Here is a 19,451-nt window from a genome sequence, read left to right on the forward strand (position 1 = left end):
TGGTGGTTGAGTGCATTACTTATTGTTTTCTTTAAAGCAATTGTACCTGCTAATTCCAGGTCTTTCTGAAGCTCTCCACAAGTGGTCCTTGGCTCTTGGACAACTCTTCTGATAATTATTTTTTACTCCCCTGTCAAATCTTGCAAAGATCACCTGGTCGTGGCCAATTTATGGTGAAATCATGATGTTTCCACTTCGAGATTATGGCCCCAACAGTGCTCACTGGAACATTCAGAAGTTTAGAAATCCTTTTGTAATCATCAGTATGTTTTGCAACAATAAGGTTGTGAAGGTCTTGAGAGAGCGCGTTGCTTTTACCCATCATGAGATGTTTCTTGTATGACACTTTGGTAATAAGACACTTTTTTCAATATAGTGGGAGAAATTATCCGAACTCTGGTTGCCGCAGTGGACAAATGCAGAGCAGGTCGGTTGACGCATTTCAGCCTATAAGGCCTTAGTCATAACCTGAGTTGCAATTGGGTTATGATTAAGGCTTATAGGCTGAAATTTGTCAACTGACTTCATCTGCGTTTTGTTCACTGTGGTTTTTCAATAAAATTAAAACTGTTTAAGAGCAACATCCTGAGTGCCGATAATTTTTCCCACATTACTCTACTCAGCCAGCGACTGTGGATCAAGCACCTGGGAGCTCTATATGGGTAGTAGCACTGACTTTTCTGATAGATATAGATATATATGTGTATGTGTGTGTGTGTGTGTGTGTGTGTGTGTGTGTGTGTGTGTGTGTATGTACCTTTTGCACCTACCTTTCTTGTGTTCAAGGCTTTTTCCCGGTGTCGTTCCATTTTATTACATACAACTTAATTGCTGAACTTATTTGTTTTGATTTCTTTGTATGTATGGGTGGCATGTGGTGTTCACAACATGTGGTGAAAATTTCATGTCAATTGCACCTTTTAGAAATGGATTTACCTAGAAATATGGTGACGTGTTCAATACTGCTTTTACCGGGGGGGGGGGGGGGGTGTATAGTGCATCCGGAAAATGTATTCACATCGCTTCACTTTTTCCACAATTTATGTTACAGCCTTATTCCAAAATTCATTAAATTCTTTTTCCTCAAAATTCTACAAACCATGCCCCATAATGACAAAATGAAAAGTTTATTTGAAATTTTCTGCTTACCCTGCCCTTTCAATACAGTAACACATAAGCACTTTTATTTTATTCTCTGATCTTGTTTATTGGTTTGTATCGGGTACTGTAAATGTTCACTATCTATAGCATAGTTATAGTATATTTATACGTGGTACCTTGTTAAATGTGTTAATTTTGGAATATTGCCTCCTTTTACATTCTCATGTATGTTTGTAAACTGATAAATGTCTTAATAAAATTTTGACCCAAAAAACTCGAGTCTATTGAGTTCAACTAATAAACATTTTTTTTTTTTCTTCATGTTAATTTCTTATTCATGTATGTGCATTTTTGGTTGTTTCTTTATATAGGCCTGGGCAGATGCCTTTCGGAGTTCTCCAGACTTAACAGGGGTCGTCAGTGTGTATGAGGACCTCAGACGAAAGGGACTAGAGTTTCCAATGACTGATTTAGACACTCTCTCTCCTATTCACACCCCTCAGCCGGTAAGGTGATATGAGCAGTGCTAACCGTTTAAATATTTTGGTGGCATTCATATATATTCAAAGATTTCCTTTCAAAACTGCAATTTTTCTAATGTATATCTGAAAATGTTTATAGCGCTCTTTACAGAATAAGTTGCATGTGTTGTACAGTATGTATCCTACTGCCCCATAGAAGCTTCCAAGCCAATATCTGGCACTATCACACAGACACTCTAGAGTTGGTTTGGATTTGGGGATCGTTAATCCATACACACTTTTTTTTTGGGCTCTTTTTGTGGATGTTGGGTGCAAGATAACTGGAGGAAAACCATGCAGGCCCAGGGAGAACATGGTCATTTCATTCACTATTCTCTTTATTAAAGGGGTTGTAAAGGTAAAAAAAAAATCCCTAAATAGCTTTCTTTACCCTAGTGCAGTCCTTCACTTACCTCGTCCTTCGATTTTGCTTTTAAATGTCCTTATTTCTTCAGAGAAATCCTCACTTCCTGTTCTTGTGTCTGTAACTACACGCAGTAATGCAACGCTTTCTCCCTGGTGTGAAGAAAGCCTCTTGAGGGGGCGAGCAGGCAAGTCAGGACACTCTACTTTTGCAGATAGAGAAAGGAGCTGTGTGTTAGTGGGCGTCCTGACAGTCCTGCTCGCCCCCTCCCCCCTCAGGAGGCTTTCTCCACACCAGGGAGAAAGCCTTGCATTACTGCCTGTAGTTAGACAGAACTGGAAGTGAGGATTTCTCGGAAGAAATAATGACATTTAAAGGCAAAATCAAAGGATGAGGTAAGTGAAGGACGACTGCACTAAGGTAAAGGAAGCAATTTAGGGAAAACATTTTTTACAACCCCTTTAAATATTGTCTGAAGGATATTGAGAGCTTTGTAGATTTACGTTTTTATTTTTAGAGATTATTGCCATGTGATGGAAAATTGACCAATAATTCGTCACTGATCCTTCCATTTTTTTATGAATAATAATAATAATAAAAAAAAAAAAAAATCATGTGTCAGTTAATCTGTCCATAAACTGGTAGAATTTATTTAGCAAAGTTTTAATTTAAGAATGCTTGTTAGCTCTTCTAATTTGTTAGTGGAATAAAATCAATGGTTGTTTTTGGCTGTAGTAATGAAATCTTTTTTTCAAATTAACACATTTTTGTACAAGTGGGATTTTTTTGGCAAATAACATTGACTCAAATCAAATTTCAAAAGCACACAATGTAAGTACTTTTAAAGGAAATTCATCAAGTCATTGAATGTGCTGACAATTTTCATACAAATGTTTGCATGGTCAGCTTTAGTCAGTTTGTGTACGTGAGGGGGAAAATAAAAAAAAAATCATGCACTATATCTAGGGCTTTTTTTTTTTTATCATTTTTGGCTCTCCTCTCCTAGTGATACACACAGCCCTAACTGCCCTGCAGTATCCCTATGAGAGGATGGGCAGGGGGGTGGGGGATGTGCACAGCCGCTCTGTTTCTACAGAAACATTTTGGCCGATAAAAGAAAAGGGTGCTGATAATGACACCAAAAACGCACACGATTTCGCCACAAATTTGTGGCTATTTTGCCACAATCTACTGTGCTTATGGCGTGTTTTTTATAGGTAACGTGACTCAAAAACTGCATCAAAAATTTAAAACTGGTGCGTTATTGATGCATTCTAGCTGCGTTTTCAATGCATTTGAACTGGGAGGTTTCTCCCCCCCTAACCAAAAAGTGTGTATATGTGTGTGTGTGTGTGTGTGTGTGTGTGTGTGTGTGTGTGTGTGTATATATGTATGTATGTATGTATGTATGTATGTATGTATGTATATATATATATATATACAGTTGTATTCAAAATTATTCAACTCCCACTGAAATTTATTGTTTTGGCCAGTTTGACATTGATTTTGATCATTCAGTCATCCTGCTTACAATTAAATCAAAGAGGCACGTGTAGGTCCGACAAATATAACATAACATTTATAATGAAATAACCACAAATGTCTTTTCTGTGCTCACATTATCAGTTTTATTCAACCCCCAAGTGACATTCAATCTTAGTACTTGGTACAACATCCTTTTACAGTTATAACAGCTTTTAAACGTGAAGCATAGCTTGACACAAGTGTCTTGCAGCGATCTACGGGTATCTTCGCCCATTCGTCATGGGCAAAAGCCTCCAGTTCAGTCACATTCTTAGGCTTGCGCACTGCAGCTGCTTTCTTTAAGTCCCACCAGAGGTTCTCAATCGGATTTAAGCCTGGTGACTGTGATGGCCACTCCAAAATGTTCCAGCCTTTAATCTGCAACCATGCTCTAGTGGACTTGGAGGTATTCTTGGGATCATTGTCCTGTTGAAAGGTCCAACTTCTCCCAAGCCTCAGGTTTGTGACGGACTGCATCACATTGTCATCCAATATCTCCTGGTACTGAAGAGAATTCATGGTACCTAGCACACGCTGAAGCTTCCCTGTACCTGCAGAAGCAAAACAGCCCCAAAGCATGATTGACCCCCCGCCGTGCTTCACAGTAGGCAAGGTGTTCTTTTCATCATAGAACTTGTTCTTCCTCCAAACATAGCGTTGATTCATGGGCCCAAACAGTTCTAATTTTGTTTCATCAGTCCACAGAACACAATCTCAAAACTTCTGTGGTTTGCCCACATGACTTTTGGCATACTGCAGTCGACTCTTCTTATTCTTTGGAGACAGCAAGGGGGTGCGCCTGGGAGTTCTGGCATGGAGGCCTTCATTACGCAGTGTGCACCGTATTGTCTGAGCAGAAACTTCAGTACCCACATCTGACAAATCTTTTCTCAGTTCCTCAGCAGTCACACAGGGACTTTTCTCCACTCTACGCTTCAGGTAGCGCACAGCAGTCGAAGTCAGCATCTTCTTTCTGCCACGACCAGGTAGCGTTTCAACAGTGCCCTTTGCCTTGAATTTGCGAATGATGCTTCCTATGGTGTCTCTTGGTATGTTTAACATCTTTGCAATCTTATTATAGCCATTGACCTTCCTGTGAAGAGTAGTCACCTCTTCTCTTGTCTTCCTGGACCATTCTCTTGACTTCACCATGTTTGTAACCACACCAGTAAATGTCTAGAAGGAGCTGAGTATCAGTCATTTTAAAGCTGCCTAATTGGTGCTTATTAGGCTTTATTGCTGCTCCCTGACATCCACAGGTGTTTTCAATACCTGATTGAAAACACTTTAATGAACCTCTGTTCTTCAGAGTGGTAGTCTTTAAGGGGTTGAATAATTGTGTAAATGAAGAATTCACAAAAGAAACATTTACTACTGTATTACAAAACCAATTGATGTCATTTTAGTTGCATATGGTTCTTTAAGAAGTCCTTGCAGTATTTCATTCTGAATACAATTACAAATGTACACTAAATTCTCTAAAACCCTTTACAGCATTGGGGGGTTGAATAATTTTGAACACAACTGTGTGTGTGTGTGTGTGTGTGTGTGTGTATAGATATATATAGATAGATAGATAGATAGATATAGATATAATATAATTTTTTTTCTTTTAAACACCACAATGGAAGCCCAACAGACCAGTTGACATAGATTTTAAAGGGATACATTTTTTTCTTGAGTTCTTGTAATAAAGGTGCCAATGTCCGACGATAAATTCATATTAATTTAAATTGATAATATTGAGAAAGTCGAAATATAATACAATTGTATATATAAATATTTGACCGTTTTCTGCACCATAATTCCCATTCGGTGCACCTCTAATATTACAACAGTATAGCTCCAGGAGCAATCTCATCATAAATAGCAGAAAGCACTTACAAAGATGGCTTCCGATTCCGGATGCAGAAACTGACCTCATGCCACAGATTCCATCTTTGTAAGTCTATTTGCTATCGTAACGATTGAAAATGGAACATTACTTTTCTATACATTGCCATGATAGTTAAACCAAGTTTTTAAGGGCTTTTGAAAGAAATTTATTGTCCCCAAGATGACATCAACTAATGCTCTGATGAGCACAATGAATTTCGTATGAACCTTCAAATGAAAATCTAACCTTGTATGGCCATCTATAACCTTTAAAGCAGCCTTTACAGGACAAGGCCAGGTTCACACTGCTCCGACATGGAAGTTGGCTGACTTCCGGTCTGACTTCAATATCACTTCAGTGAAGGGAATCTGACTTTGATCTGACAGTACCAGGCCCTTTGAGTCTTGTATGAATCTTGAGCGGGGACCCCCTCCCCCAATTTAGGGTTAGAGGGGCTGGTTGACCAACTCGACTTCTGTGACCTTTTATAGCAACTTACCATTGACTACATAGTGGGGAAACTTTTTTCAATTTCAGGTTTTTGTGATGCCCCATTAATCACTGTGACCTGTTCCCAGGCATTTTTATTGCGGGGTTCTGCATTTGAGAGGCACCAAATGCTTCCTGTGACATTTCCGGGTTAGGATGCCTAGTATTGTAGAAAACATCCTCCTCATCCTACTCAGACATACAGGGAGTGCAGAATTATTAGGCAAATTGTATTTTTGAGGATTAATTTTATTATTGAACAACAACCATGTTCTCAATGAACCCAAAAAACTCATTAATATCAAAGCTGAATATTTTTGGAAGTAGTTTTTAGTTTGTTTTTAGTTTTAGCTATTTTAGGGGGATATCTGTGTGTGCAGGTGACTATTACTGTGCATAATTATTAGGCAACTTAACAAAAAAAAAATATATACCCATTTCAATTATTTATTTTTACCAGTAAAACCAATATAAAATCTCAACATTCTCAAATATACATTTCTGACATTCAAAAACAAAACAAAAACAAATCAGTGACCAATATAGCCAGCTTTCTTTGCAAGGACACTCAAAAGCCTGCCATCCATGGATTCTGTCAGTGTTTTGATCTGTTCACCATCAACATTGCGTGCGGCAGCAACCACAGCCTCCCAGACACTGTTCAGAGAGGTGTACTGTTTTCCCTCCTTGTAAATCTCACATTTGATGATGGACCACAGGTTCTCAATGGGGTTCAGATCAGGTGAACAAGGAGGCCATGTCATTAGTTTTTCTTCTTTTATACCCTTTCTTGCCAGCCACGCTGTGGAGTACTTGGACGCGTGTGATGGAGCATTGTCCTGCATGAAAATCATGTTTTTCTTGAAGGATGCAGACTTCTTCCTGTACCACTGCTTGAAGAAGGTGTCTTCCAGAAACTGGCAGTAGGACTGGGAGTTGAGCTTGACTCCATCCTCAACCCGAAAAGGCCCCACAAGCTCATCTTTGATACCAGCCCAAACCAGTACTCCACCTCCACCTTGCTGGTGTCTGAGTCGGACTGGAGCTCTCTGCCCTTTACCAATCCAGGCACGGGCCCATCCATCTGGCCGATCAAGACTCACTCTCATTTCATCAGTCCATAAAACCTAAGAAAAATCAGTCTTGAGATATTTCTTGGCCCAGTCTTGACGTTTCAGCTTGTGTGTCTTGTTCAGTGGTGGTCGTCTTTCAGCCTTTCTTACCTTGGCCATGTCTCTGAGTATTGCACACCTTGTGCTTTTGGGCACTCCAGTGATGTTGCAGCTCTGAAATATGGCCAAACTGGTGGCAAGTGGCATCTTGGCAGCTGCACGCTTGACTTTTCTCAGTTCATGGGCAGTTATTTTGCGCCTTGGTTTTTCCACACGCTTCTTGCGACCCTGTTGACTATTTTGAATGAAACGCTTGATTGTTCGATGATCACGCTTCAGAAGCTTTGCAATTTTAAGAGTGCTGCATCCCTCTGCAAGATATCTCACTATTTTTGACTTTTCTGAGCCTGTCAAGTCCTTCTTTTGACCCATTTTGCCAAAGGAAAGGAAGTTGACTAATAATTATGCACACCTTATATCGGGTGTTGATGTCATTAGACCACACACCTTCTCATTACAGAGATGCACATCACCTAATATGCTTAATTGGTAGTAGGCTTTCGAGCCTATACAGCTTGGAGTAAGACAACATGCATAAAGAGGATGATGTGGTCAAAATACTCATTTGCCTAATAATTCTGCACTCCCTGTAAATGGTCTCCCCCAAACATGACCTGCATTAAGTATAGCTTCCCCCTACAACCCAGGGGTTTTCTTGGCCTGTAGACCATGGGTCTTCAAACTACGACCCTCCAGTTCAGGAACTACAATTCCCATCATGCCTAGTAGAGCTGCACGATTCTTGTTCAAAATGAGAATCACGATTCTTTTGCTTGGACTAAAGATCACAATTCTCTCATGATTCTCAAAAACTGAATGCCAGAACCCCCCCCCCCCCCCCCAAATAAATAAATAAATAAATCTGTGATTTATCTGAAAATATGAATATATAAAAAACAGACCAGTGATATGTCTATAATGTTAAAGACCATATAACTCCTATGAAAAAAGCACAATTCTGCTTTTTTCATAGGAGTTATATGGTCTTTAACATTATAGACATATCACTGGTCTCTTTTTTTTTTTTTTTTATACATCAGAAGCAGTACCGCCAGCAACCATTGGGTGGCGCATGGATACACAGTTGTACAGAACTGTGAGATTAATGCATCAGAAGCAGTACCGCCGGCAACCACTGGGTGGCGCATGGATACACACTACAGTTTTACAGATCTGCAAGAGAAGCCCAGGCATCCATCCAGCGGCGCAGGCTGCTGATGTCGTTCCGATATCGGCGCCATTTTCGTTCCACGCTGGTTACGTGGAACCGGCCGTGAAACAGAAGAATCGCGGGTCATCCCGCGGGGAGATCGCGGGTGGGGAGAATCAAGATCGCAATTCTCTCCGCGATTAATCGTGCAGCTCTAATGCCTAGTCATGTCTGTGAATGTCTGTGTTTTACAATGCCTCATAGGATGTGTAGTTCAACAGCTGGATGGCAGTATTTTGAGGATCCCTGCTGCCACAGGTACAACCTCATCGGCACTTTCTAGTATCAGACTGTCCAGCCCTTCAAAGAGAACAGAGCAGTCACCCCTCTGCTCACATTTCTCCCATAGTTCTACAAAGCGAGTACTGTCCTGCCCCATAATATCATGTATTCTGTTGGATACCACCTCATCCTTCTATGTAACCATGTCACAGGCAGTAGTAAATCACTGGCACCAGCATGTATTTAGTGTCCCTGTGTATACTCGCTACACACTTAAAGGGTCACTAAAGGAATTTTTTTTTTTAGCTGAAATGACTGTTTACAGGGCATAGAGACATAATAGTTAACTGATTCCTTTTAAAAATGATTAAAAATAGATAAAAAAACAATCATATAATGTGCCTGCAGTGTAGTTTCGTTTTTGCTGTTGTTTCCTGGTTCTCTGATGTACAGAGAGCCACTAGAGGGCAGTCAGCCAATAGAGAGCAGTGATACTTTGTCTAAAACTCCTCAGCACCAATCCAGTTTCGTTTTACACACACCTCCTTGATTAGTGACCACCGTGAGAAATCTCCCAGCACTGTGGTTATCAGGAAACAGGCAACCAGGAAGTGTCCAGAACAGAGAGGATTTACAGCAACATGAAAGCAAAAACGAACAATGAGGACATGAAACAAGGACTGCAGTAAGGTAAAGGAAGCTATTTAGCTAAAAAAAAAAATTCCTTTAGTGACCCTTTAAGTTCATTTATTCATTCATGCAGGAGTAGAACTTCCTGACTCTCCTGAGTGCTGGTTCCTTGCTTTAGAGGTCGCTTGGCTCTCCGTGCTGGCAGGGGCCCTCTGCGCTTGGCAGGTCTAAGTAGATCCTCCATCAGCCATTTCATTGTTTGTGTCTCCCAGTGACTGACCCAGTGCTGCAGCTCACTAGTTGGCGCCCTTAAGGAACGGTCCTTGACAACCCGTTCCATGATTTGTGGTCCAGCCAACTTGTCTGGCTGCAACAGGTCATGCTAGGGTCTCCCCATTGAGTCTTTTATAGTCCTTGGTGTCAAAAGGTGGCAGGTCATTGTAGACCACCTGCTGTTTCCCTAAATGAAACTGGCCCTGAGGCCTCCTCTCACTCGGCCATGTGGTCAAACATAATCAGGAAGGCATCCATGTCACCATGGGGAGTAAGCTTTACAGGAAGTGGTTGGCTCTCACTGGCACTGGGTTGCTTGGGCTAACCTTCCTCTTGAAACAATCCACTATGGAACTCAACTGCGTATGCTCAGACTCCTCCTTCTGAGCTATAAACAAGAATTCATAATACAGCTCACCGGCAATATCTCCGTCCCACACAGGGTTTTAGGGTTTCCACCTGCTTCAGGCCACAGGAGCTCATCAATAGTCTCCGTCCCATCCAGAGTCCACACTTGTTCACAGCTGTGAACCACTTTTCAAGACTCCCATACAGGTGGCTTAACTCCTTAAGGACCAAAATCCATGTATTCAGGGTTTTGAAAATTTCCCACCCCCAAAGTGTCTCTGAACCTTCTAATTCTTGTTTCCAAATGAGGGCTACCAATCCAGAAAGTACTAAAATCGGTCCTCTCCAGTTCAACTGGACTACCCCAGAACTCCTCATGCCACATGGATAAGAACCCATGAATACTCAAACGGCTTACAAGTCGCCCCCCATTAAACTCAAACAACGGCGAAACATACTTTCGACATCCTGTACAAACCACAAATTGATTATTGGCTCAACCCTGAGAGGGTATTCACTCCTAGACTTTTTGCATTGATTTAACTTTGATAATGGATTTTAATGAGAAATGGATACTCTGGTAGAATCTGCCCCCTCTTACCTTTTTACCTTCCGATCTGCCACTTCAGAAGATTGGTTTTGGGGTTTCTGTTCAAACCTATTCATAGTCTGAAAACCAGCGCCCGTCGGCGTGGCCTCAGTGCAGCCACATCTGTCCCAGTGTCCCCATCCCAGCAGTTTCACCACAGTCCTCAGTATGACTGACTAAACATTTTTTTTTTCCACAGTGAGGCATACCAAATTCTAAGCATGACCGACAAGCGCAGCGGGGAGCGCTCTATGTGTCTGGTTCGGATTGTGAACTTCTTTTAAGCAGTGGGTCTGCTACAGAAGAGGAGGAGGAAAGTCTGCCCACCAAACGAAGGTGTTCTGGCTAGGAGTAGGCTACCAGAAGTAGAGTGACATTCACCAGTAGCACAGTGGCATCCTCCAGAAATTGAGCATCTTTGCAAGAAAGGCAAGGCACTAGTGGGGTGTCACCTCAGCCCCAAAGGGTTAGGACCTATGCCAGCCTTCCATATGCCCTTCAACCCTCTATGGCTTCTCCATAACTCAGGTGCAGCTAACACCCCCCCCCCCCCCTTTTTTACTGCCCAGCCAGGTGTCCAGAGGAACACAGAAAATTGTGCCTTTATTGATTTTTTGGGTTTTATTTTTTACGGATGACTTAACATTCAATTGTGGCTCAGTGCAACCTCTGTGCCCAACAATTTATAGAATGAAAGTTACCGCTCCAGGTGGATTGTGTTAGGATGATCAGTATGGTCTCAGAAGCTCAAGGGTGCTGGCAATGCACAAGGCAACGAATGGAAAAAGAAAATATGGACAGCCGCACTCCAAAAAACCTTGATGGTTGTCTTTATTTAAAAAAGGAAAAATGCACTACAAATCACTACACTACAAATCACAGCACAACACTAGAGTAAAACAGCTGACAGTTTCGCACTATTATTAGTATTATAATTGGTAGCTATGATTAAGCACTAATTTATAGTGCGAAACGCGTCAGTTGTTTTACTCCCGTATTGTGTGTTGTGATTTGTAGAGCATTTTACCTTTTTTAAATAAAGACAATCATCAAGGTTTTTTTGGAGTGTGGCTGTCCATATTTTCTTTTTCCATTTGTTGCCCAACAATTTATAGCCAACAACCCAACTTCAAGTTAACTGCTTCCATTCATAGGAATATAATTAACAGTGGACAAATTTTGAATCTTTTTGGGCCTCACATTTTAATTTGGGACTGTTATTCAGTATGGGACTTTAAAAAAAAAATCATACTGGTCCACCCACCCTATCCATGACATGCCAATCTACTCATCAGTTGTGCAAAGAGCAAGTTACTATTGGGGAACCTAATTATGAGGTTCCCCAATTACGATAACACCCAGTGCACTTCCCAAAAATTACCCAGCATATGATAAATTGTATAAAATTCGGCCACTTCTAAAAAAAAATAAAAAAAATTGCTGGCAGGCTGAGTTTCAAGCAGTTTATCCCCAGGAAAAGGGCCCGGTGTGGGGTTTAACGCTACAAGTTATGTGACAGAGCCATGGGGTACACCTATGCCTTCCTTGTGTACAAAGAAAAGGGCGGCCAGCTGCATCCTCTGAACAGGAAAAATCCGCTTTTCCCATGCGCAGTAGGGAACCAGCTGTGGAGCCGGAAGGTTTCATTGCTAGTTTCCCTTACAGGCAATGGCGGCTACAGGAGCCAATGAAATCATCTGGGGTGCCGACATCACAGGGTTCTAGCACAGGTAAATGTCCTAATATTAAAAGTCAGCAGCTACAGTATTTGGACCTTCTCTTTAAAGATGAAATAATGATGACATGGCCCCCTTCCTCATCTGACCTAAACCCTATTGAGAACTTGTGGGACCTTCTTAAAATGGGAGATTTACACCTCTGAACAGTCTAGGAGGCCCTGCTTGCTGCTGCACAAAGTTTTTTGTTTTATTATGCCGACTTTAACAGATGAAAATAAACACGTAAGATGGGAAAAATTTCATTTAGTTGCATAATAATTCAGCACACTAATAGTTGCCCATTAATTGTACAGAGATATTCTCCTGAGAGGCACAACCTCACTTTTACTTTATTAAATATTCAGGTTTGAGGTTTATTAACATTTTAGATTAAACGAGAGCGCTGTAGTTCAATAATGAAATTACAACATCGGACTCCATGAACGTCCTTTTCCCAAAAAAGTCACTCCTAAAGAAAGAGGCCAAAAATTACAGGTTTTTATTATCCCCAGTGTCCTTCCCAACCAGGCCTCTTCATAGATGACTGTTAACCATACTTCAAATAATGTAGAGAAGTATGGTAACTTGACTTTGAATTCCTGCCGTTTGCCTTCACAAACCTCATGTCACTGCCTGTTACTGAACTGACCCTAGTCTGTTATTTGACCACACCACTGCCTGCCATCTAAACGTTCCATACCTCTGCTTGCTCTGGAACTGACTTTGGCCTGTTATTTGACCATGCTTCTGCCTGCCACCTAATCTGAACATACCTCTGCCTGCCCTGGAACTGACCCTGGACTATTTCTTGACCATGTTTGATGACACAGGGGTCTCGCGTGTTATTGGCTTCAGAATATTTTTTCTGAATGTTTTGTAGTTCCTAGATTTGGGCTCTGGAAGCTTCAGAGATTTGGGTGGGAGAAGCCTCTACCCCTGTGCTCAGGTCCTATGTTGGGTCAGGCTGTCAAAGTCTCACACGTGGTATCACCATTCTCAGGAGGAGTAGCAAAATGTGTTTATGGGTGTAGTTGCAAGTATGCCAATGCCGTGTGTGAGAAATAACTTGTTAATCTGACAGTTTTTGCGGGGGAAAAAGCTTTTTCCAAAGAATTGGGGGGGGGGGGGGGGGTTGGAAGAGTACAACTTCAAAAAAATCACCATGCCTCTTCGGAAATACTTTGTCTTTTTTCCATTTATAGAGTTAAAAAAAAAAAAGTGGTGATTAAATGCCACCAAAATAAATCTCTATTTGTGTGAGAAAATTGTGACAATTTCAGATGGGTACAGTGTTGCATAAATAAGTAATTGTCATTTAGGGCACTTTCACACGTGCGGACGAACGGACCGTTTATTACAAGTGCATCCGCTAACGTCCGTAACGATTCGCGTCTGCAAAGTTCCGCTTTTTCAGACGGAAGAAAACCCTATTTTTCTTCCATCTGGCGGATCGGATCAATACGGACACACGGTCCGTATTCATCCGATTCCCCATAGGGGAGAGCGGAGCAAAGACAGGGCGGTCTCTGCACAGTGTGCAGGGACCGCCCTGTCCGCCGACAGCTCAGCGAGGATTAACGGAGAAATCACCGCTGAGCCCAACGGGCTAACGGAGCGGATCAATACGGATCCGCTCCGTGTGAAAGAGCCTAAAGTGTGAGAGAGCACTGAAAGCTGAAAATTGTCCTGGGCAGGAAGAGGGTATAAGTGCCCAGTAGGCAAGTGGATACGGAGATCCATTTGTGGAAAGTTGGGCCAAACACAGACCTAGATCTCTTGCATCTAAAAATACCAGGGCTCCCCAAATTGAGATGTCAGGGCCCAGTTGTAAATGGGTATAAACTCTTTTGGGATTGCCAGACAGAAACCTTGTTTTGATCTGAAGAGCGGCATAGGTTTATTAGCAAGGGTTTTAGTGAGAATTTTAAAATCCATGTTTAATAAAGAGATCGGTCTATACTATGCACATTGAAGAGGGTCTTTGTCTGTTTTGGGTATGAGAACTATGTAAGCCTCCTAAAAGGAGCGAGGAAGAAGGCACAACCTAAAGCACTCCTGATATAGGGTCAAAACACATGGGGAGAGTATTTATAGATAGTGCCGGTACCATTCAATCAGGAGCCCATCCGGACCAGGCGCTTTCTGATTAGTAAATTAACCCATCACTGCAGCAAGCTCCTCCGATTTTAAAAGGGGCATCCAGTAGGTCACAGGCCACCAAAGGTAATGTGGAGAAGCGTATCCAAAAGTATTAAGTATCACTTCATGGGAGGTTACCAGTGAACCCGAGGGAGAGTAAATACAGGGAATAATGGTTGAGCAGTGAGCATCAGCTGCTAACATCGTCAGCAGGCGCCCTTTTCTGCCCCCCCCACTTTCAAATGTCCTCTCTACTGTATGGGTCATGGCTTTATGGGGAAGATCTTTTTAGTGCAAATATAGGTCCCTTTTTGCCTGTTAGTGTGTCAGGTGCAGGTGCGTCGGCATGAGTCTGGGCACAGGCTTTAGCCTTGTCCTGCAACACTGTGGCATTATTATGTTGAGTTTTAGTTGCCTAATGAGTGAAATGTATTCCTCTCTTGTGGTCGCCCTAAATGCATCCCAGTTCAGTTGTGGCGTGGAGAAGCCCTCTTTTTTAGTTGCCAGTAGGACTGTATAAAGGGTTAGGTGACCTCCTGAACCAATGATTCACTCACCCACCCAGACGAAAGCCACCAAAACCCAGGAGGTCTATGGCCAGCTAATTGGAGTACAACCTGGATTGGAGTATGGTCAGATAGGCCTCCCGATAGGTGACCTACTGTACCATTGGCAGCAAAGCAGGTGAAAAAAAGGCTAGATCAGTTCTGGAGGAGGAAGTATGTACCACAAATGAGAAGCTTTTAAGATGTGGATGCTTCCACCCCAACAGTTCCGTCAAACCCATCAATGAGGCCCACTGCACCAACTCTAGATTGTGTGCTTTGTGGATTAGAGGTATCCAATGTATAATCCAGGATATTATTAAAATCCCCTGCCAACACCAATTTCACAGAGACTGGGGCCAATTTGTACACAACTCACATAAAATAGCCCTGGAAATAAGTCGGGGCAGCTACACATTAATTTGGTGCTATGTGGTGGGAATGGGTAACCAATACTTCAGCCGCATATCGACCCGATAGGATCTGTAAAGGCTACAATGCATCATGATTACTGCCCATAGTTTTCATGAAAAAATTCAAGCAATCGGAACAAATTTTTATTTTATCTGCTCTAAAAAAATAAAAAAAATAAAAAATCCCTGCATGTAGCAAAGTCTGAACACAGCAGACAACAGTATATTTATTTAGAGCAATAAATCCAAATGGGCACAGTCCCCTTTACCTTCCACAGCCCCCCTTTACATTCCACAGTCCCCTTTGCTCTCCCAGAAGATCCCCAGTCTCTTGGAGAGCCTTGCTAGCATACTCAAAGTTAATCTTTCATGGCCGCTTTTGTCCTCCGATCTATAGATACAGTCAGAGGAGGGGAGCGGCCAGAGGGTACGTAACCAGCCATGATTTACTGTTCTAAATAAATACTGTTGTCTGCTGTGTTCAGACTTTTCTACATGCAGTGTGTGTGTGTGTGTGTGTGTGTGTGTGTGTGTGTGTGTGTGTGTGTGTTTTTATCTGCTAAAAAAAAAAAAAAAAAAATTCTGACTGCTTGAATTTTTTGATGAAAATTATGAGTAACCATGATGCATTGTGGTCTTTACAGATCCTGGGGGGTTGATATTTTTAACACGGTATGCTGGCAGAGCTCTTCCAGGAGAGGCTGGGAGCGCCCGGATGACATTGTTCAAGGCTGCATCGCTAAACACGGCTTCAGCGATTTTATGTTCAACACCCCTAATTTGTATAATTTTTTTATTATCTCAAATGCATGGTTTTACTGTAAAATATTTATAAAGTGTTTTTTTTTATTTATTTGCATTTTGTAGCTTGCAAGAATTCTCTCCACATACATACAGTATTTATAGGGTAATGGTTTTGTAATGTATCCTAATTAATGTACACTTTTATGCTTTTACACAACCAGAGTATCGCTAAGCCTGAACCTGCTGTGCGACCAGACTGTCCTCCATTGGATCCGGTACAAAGAGGAGGTTCAGTAAGTGACTCTGTGCCCTCTCCTTTCATCACTCCAGCAGGAGGACCCACAGATGGTGCTGTCAATCCCACACCAGATCAGGTACATTCATCTCTATTAAGAGTTGCTATTGATAAGTTCACCTTTGGAACATGTTGCCTATTCCTGAAACTTCTACACCTTGTTTTCCCAATCCTTTGGTTCCACCACGGCAGATGTACTTGTAGTTTGAATGAACTGTGCACGACTTCAACATCACATTTGTAGTTCATTCACATTGCCAACAGCTCTGCAATAACCACTCATACAAAGGTTCGGGCAACAGAGCTGTAAGCTGTGTGTGTGTGCAGGAGTCTGACATGCACCCACAATCTGCTGATCGCAGGTGCAGTGCTTTCCAGGCTCCTTTTAAAAAAAAAAAATGCACATTTTCTTTACCTGCAACAAGATGTACCTTCTTTATGGAAATGTAAACTTGGCCTTTAATGTACCAGTAATTACTGCTTGTGTGCCAGCATTAAATTATATGTACGGTAATAACCCACTCAGTCCTAATTAGGTAGCAACCTAACGAGCAGGACTGTGATCTATTGTGATATGCTGGATTGAACAGTAAACTATCATTTTCTGATGGCCTTCTAATCTAAAGTTTGCTGCTTTAGTATTGCTTTTATCTATGAACCCTTTGGCCTCATGCACCCAGGACATTTTGCAAACTCTCCTAGAAGCCTTTCCTCACAGTTGCGTTTAGACAAACAAGCCTGATGCTTGTAAAAGTGTCTAAAGCTTTTAAGAGCATTTACAGGCATCAAGAGCTTGGGCGTTGATGTCATTTGCCAGAATAATAATTTATGTGCTAAACACGCCTAGCATTTAGGCGCGTTTTGGCAGCGCCAAAGTTTATTTTTCTGACAAAACTCTGTTGCTCCTGGATGCACTGTCAGTTGGTTTTTTAAACATCCTGCCAGCGCAGCGGGCAATGGCATAAAAACGTATTGGTCACTCCAAATCTCTCATATTGCAAGGGCATCTCCTGTGCACAGCCCTCTTTAGATCACCCAACAGATTTAAAATTGGATTCAGGCCTGGGCTCTGTCTGGGCCATTCCAAAACTTTAATCTTCTAATAAAGCCATTCCATATGGGAGCCCATTGATTGATTTGAATAGAATCCTGATGATCCGACTTGCGTTGCGACTTGTGTGCTGAGAAGTTTGAAGGGGAACCCCCGCCAAAATGTGAAAAAAAATGGCCCTGGACCCTTTGGTCTGGTATGGACAAAAAATGGGGTGCCCCCCCAAGATCCATACCAGACCCTTATCTGAGCACGCAGGTCAGGAAAGGGGGCCCCAGGTCCTAGCCCCCCACCCATGAATGGGTAGGGGTACAATGTACCCCATACTCATTCACCCAAAAAGGGTAAAAAATTAACACAGTACACAGGTTTTTAAAGTATTTTATTAAGGCAGCACTGGCATCTCTTCCGATTTTTTTTTTTTCTTCTCCGCTCTCTTGCTGGTTCTTCTTCGCTCTTCTGATGTTGATGGACGGGGCCCCTGAATGACGTCAGCGGGTGGCCCTGCCCCATGCCAATATGTCATGGCACCAGGGCTTTTTTCCCCTCAGAGAATAGGTGCAGGAACCTGCCCTCAGCCCCACCCACTCCTGCCCACAAGCCCACTCCTACTGCCCCCAATATCTCCATTCCTTGGGGAAGAGAAGTAAAATGATGCCAAATAATGGCTGTGCCAAGGCTCAGAACTGTGTTTTACACACAATTCGAAGTTCGGGAAAGTGTAACACAGAGTTGTGCAGTGTTGAGTGTGTATCACTAAGTGTGCAGAAAAAATATTGGCATCCCTATTCACAGCTCAACTCCCACCCCCTCCAATCAGGGAGGTCACCCTCTCACCTTCCCTCCCCATCTGAAGCTCACTGTCTCCCACCTGTCTATAGGTCACCCTCTCCCGCATCCACAGCTCACCTTCCATTCCTATCTGAAGCTCACCGTCTCCCCCCGTCCACACCTTGCCTTCCTCCCCATCCACAGCTCACCCTCTCCCCCTTGTGTACAGGTCACTTTCTCTTCCCCCTCCGTCCACAGGTCACTTTCTCTTCCCCCTCCGTCCACAGGTCACCTTATCTTCCCCCTCCGTCTACAGGTCACCTTATCTTCCCCCTCCGTCCACAGGTCACCCTCTCTCCCTCCCTTGTCCACAGGTCACCCTCTCTCCCTCCCTTGTCCACAGGTCACCCTCTCTCCCTCCCTTGTCCACAGGTCACCCTCTCTCCCTCCCTTGTCCACAGGTCACCCTCTCTCCCTCCCTTGTCCACAGGTCACCCTCTCTCCCTCCCTTGTCCACAGGTCACCCTCTCTCCCTCCCCTGTAAACAACCCTTGTAATCGAAAAAAGCATGACATGTCCTCTTAAATATGAGATCTGGGGTCGAAAACACCTCAGATCTCATATTTACACTAAAATGCAATAAAAAAAAATGTGCGGAAGTGACATTTTGACATTGCTTCTGCCCTGCTATGGTATGGAGACGGTTAAGAGCCATCTTCCCCTCACTCGTCTCCATACCCAGCCACCAGAAGAACGAGATCGCCTCTGCCACTGCCGATGGCTCTGGTAAGCACAGGAGGGGGGTGGGCTTTCTCCCGCTGCAGAGACCACCATCATTGGAAACCGGACCGCTTGTTGAAGACGAGTATGCCTGGGTTATGGCAGCTAGCTGCTGCCATAACAGAGATATCCCTTTTCAAACAGCTGACGTATATTGTTGTGCAGTAGTCCAGAAGTGGTTGATAAAACAGACTGGGGTGCATAACATTATTAACCACAGTGGATTATATGAAAATTTTAAAGTAATTTCAGCAGCAGGAGGGGTGGCCACTGTCACTAGCTGACAGCCAGGGGGGGGGGGGGGGGGAGTGGGGGGTGGAGAGGAAAATAGAGGACAGAGCAGATTGTGGGGGATTTACAGGGGGAGGTCAGAACCAGGCAAAATCAACCAGGTATTTCAGGTGATACAAGGGGCCAAGTTACACCGCACAAGCACTGTGCTGTATCCTATGCTTTATAGGAACAGCATCCATTTTATTTTATTTTTTGGTAAGGCTTTAATATCTGTTGTGGCTAATTTGGTAGCCCATTAAATATTGGGCTGCCTTTACGCAACACCTGTCCTCTGCCTTCCCTTGTAGAGAAATACCCTTGTTCTCTGTGTTGTAGTGGTCTCTCTGCAGAGTGTCCAATCAGCAGGAAGCATGAGCTTTGCTGATTATATTTAGAATACTTT

The 19,451-nt window shown here is 42.8% G+C and overlaps 1 protein-coding gene across 1 annotated transcript in view; it reads left to right on the forward strand.

Annotated features, from left to right (window-relative positions):
* Window positions 1-19,451, forward strand: part of TOM1 (target of myb1 membrane trafficking protein) — a 235,946-nt gene that overhangs the window by 97,647 nt on the left and 118,848 nt on the right. The window contains exons 5-6 of the mRNA XM_040359559.1: window positions 1,473-1,607; window positions 16,100-16,252. Coding sequence (XP_040215493.1) covers window positions 1,473-1,607; window positions 16,100-16,252 — 288 coding nt within the window. The remainder of the gene's footprint in view (window positions 1-1,472; window positions 1,608-16,099; window positions 16,253-19,451) is intronic.

This window comes from Rana temporaria, chromosome 7, assembly GCF_905171775.1.
Source record: "Rana temporaria chromosome 7, aRanTem1.1, whole genome shotgun sequence".
Taxonomy (NCBI): Eukaryota; Metazoa; Chordata; class Amphibia; order Anura; family Ranidae; genus Rana; species Rana temporaria.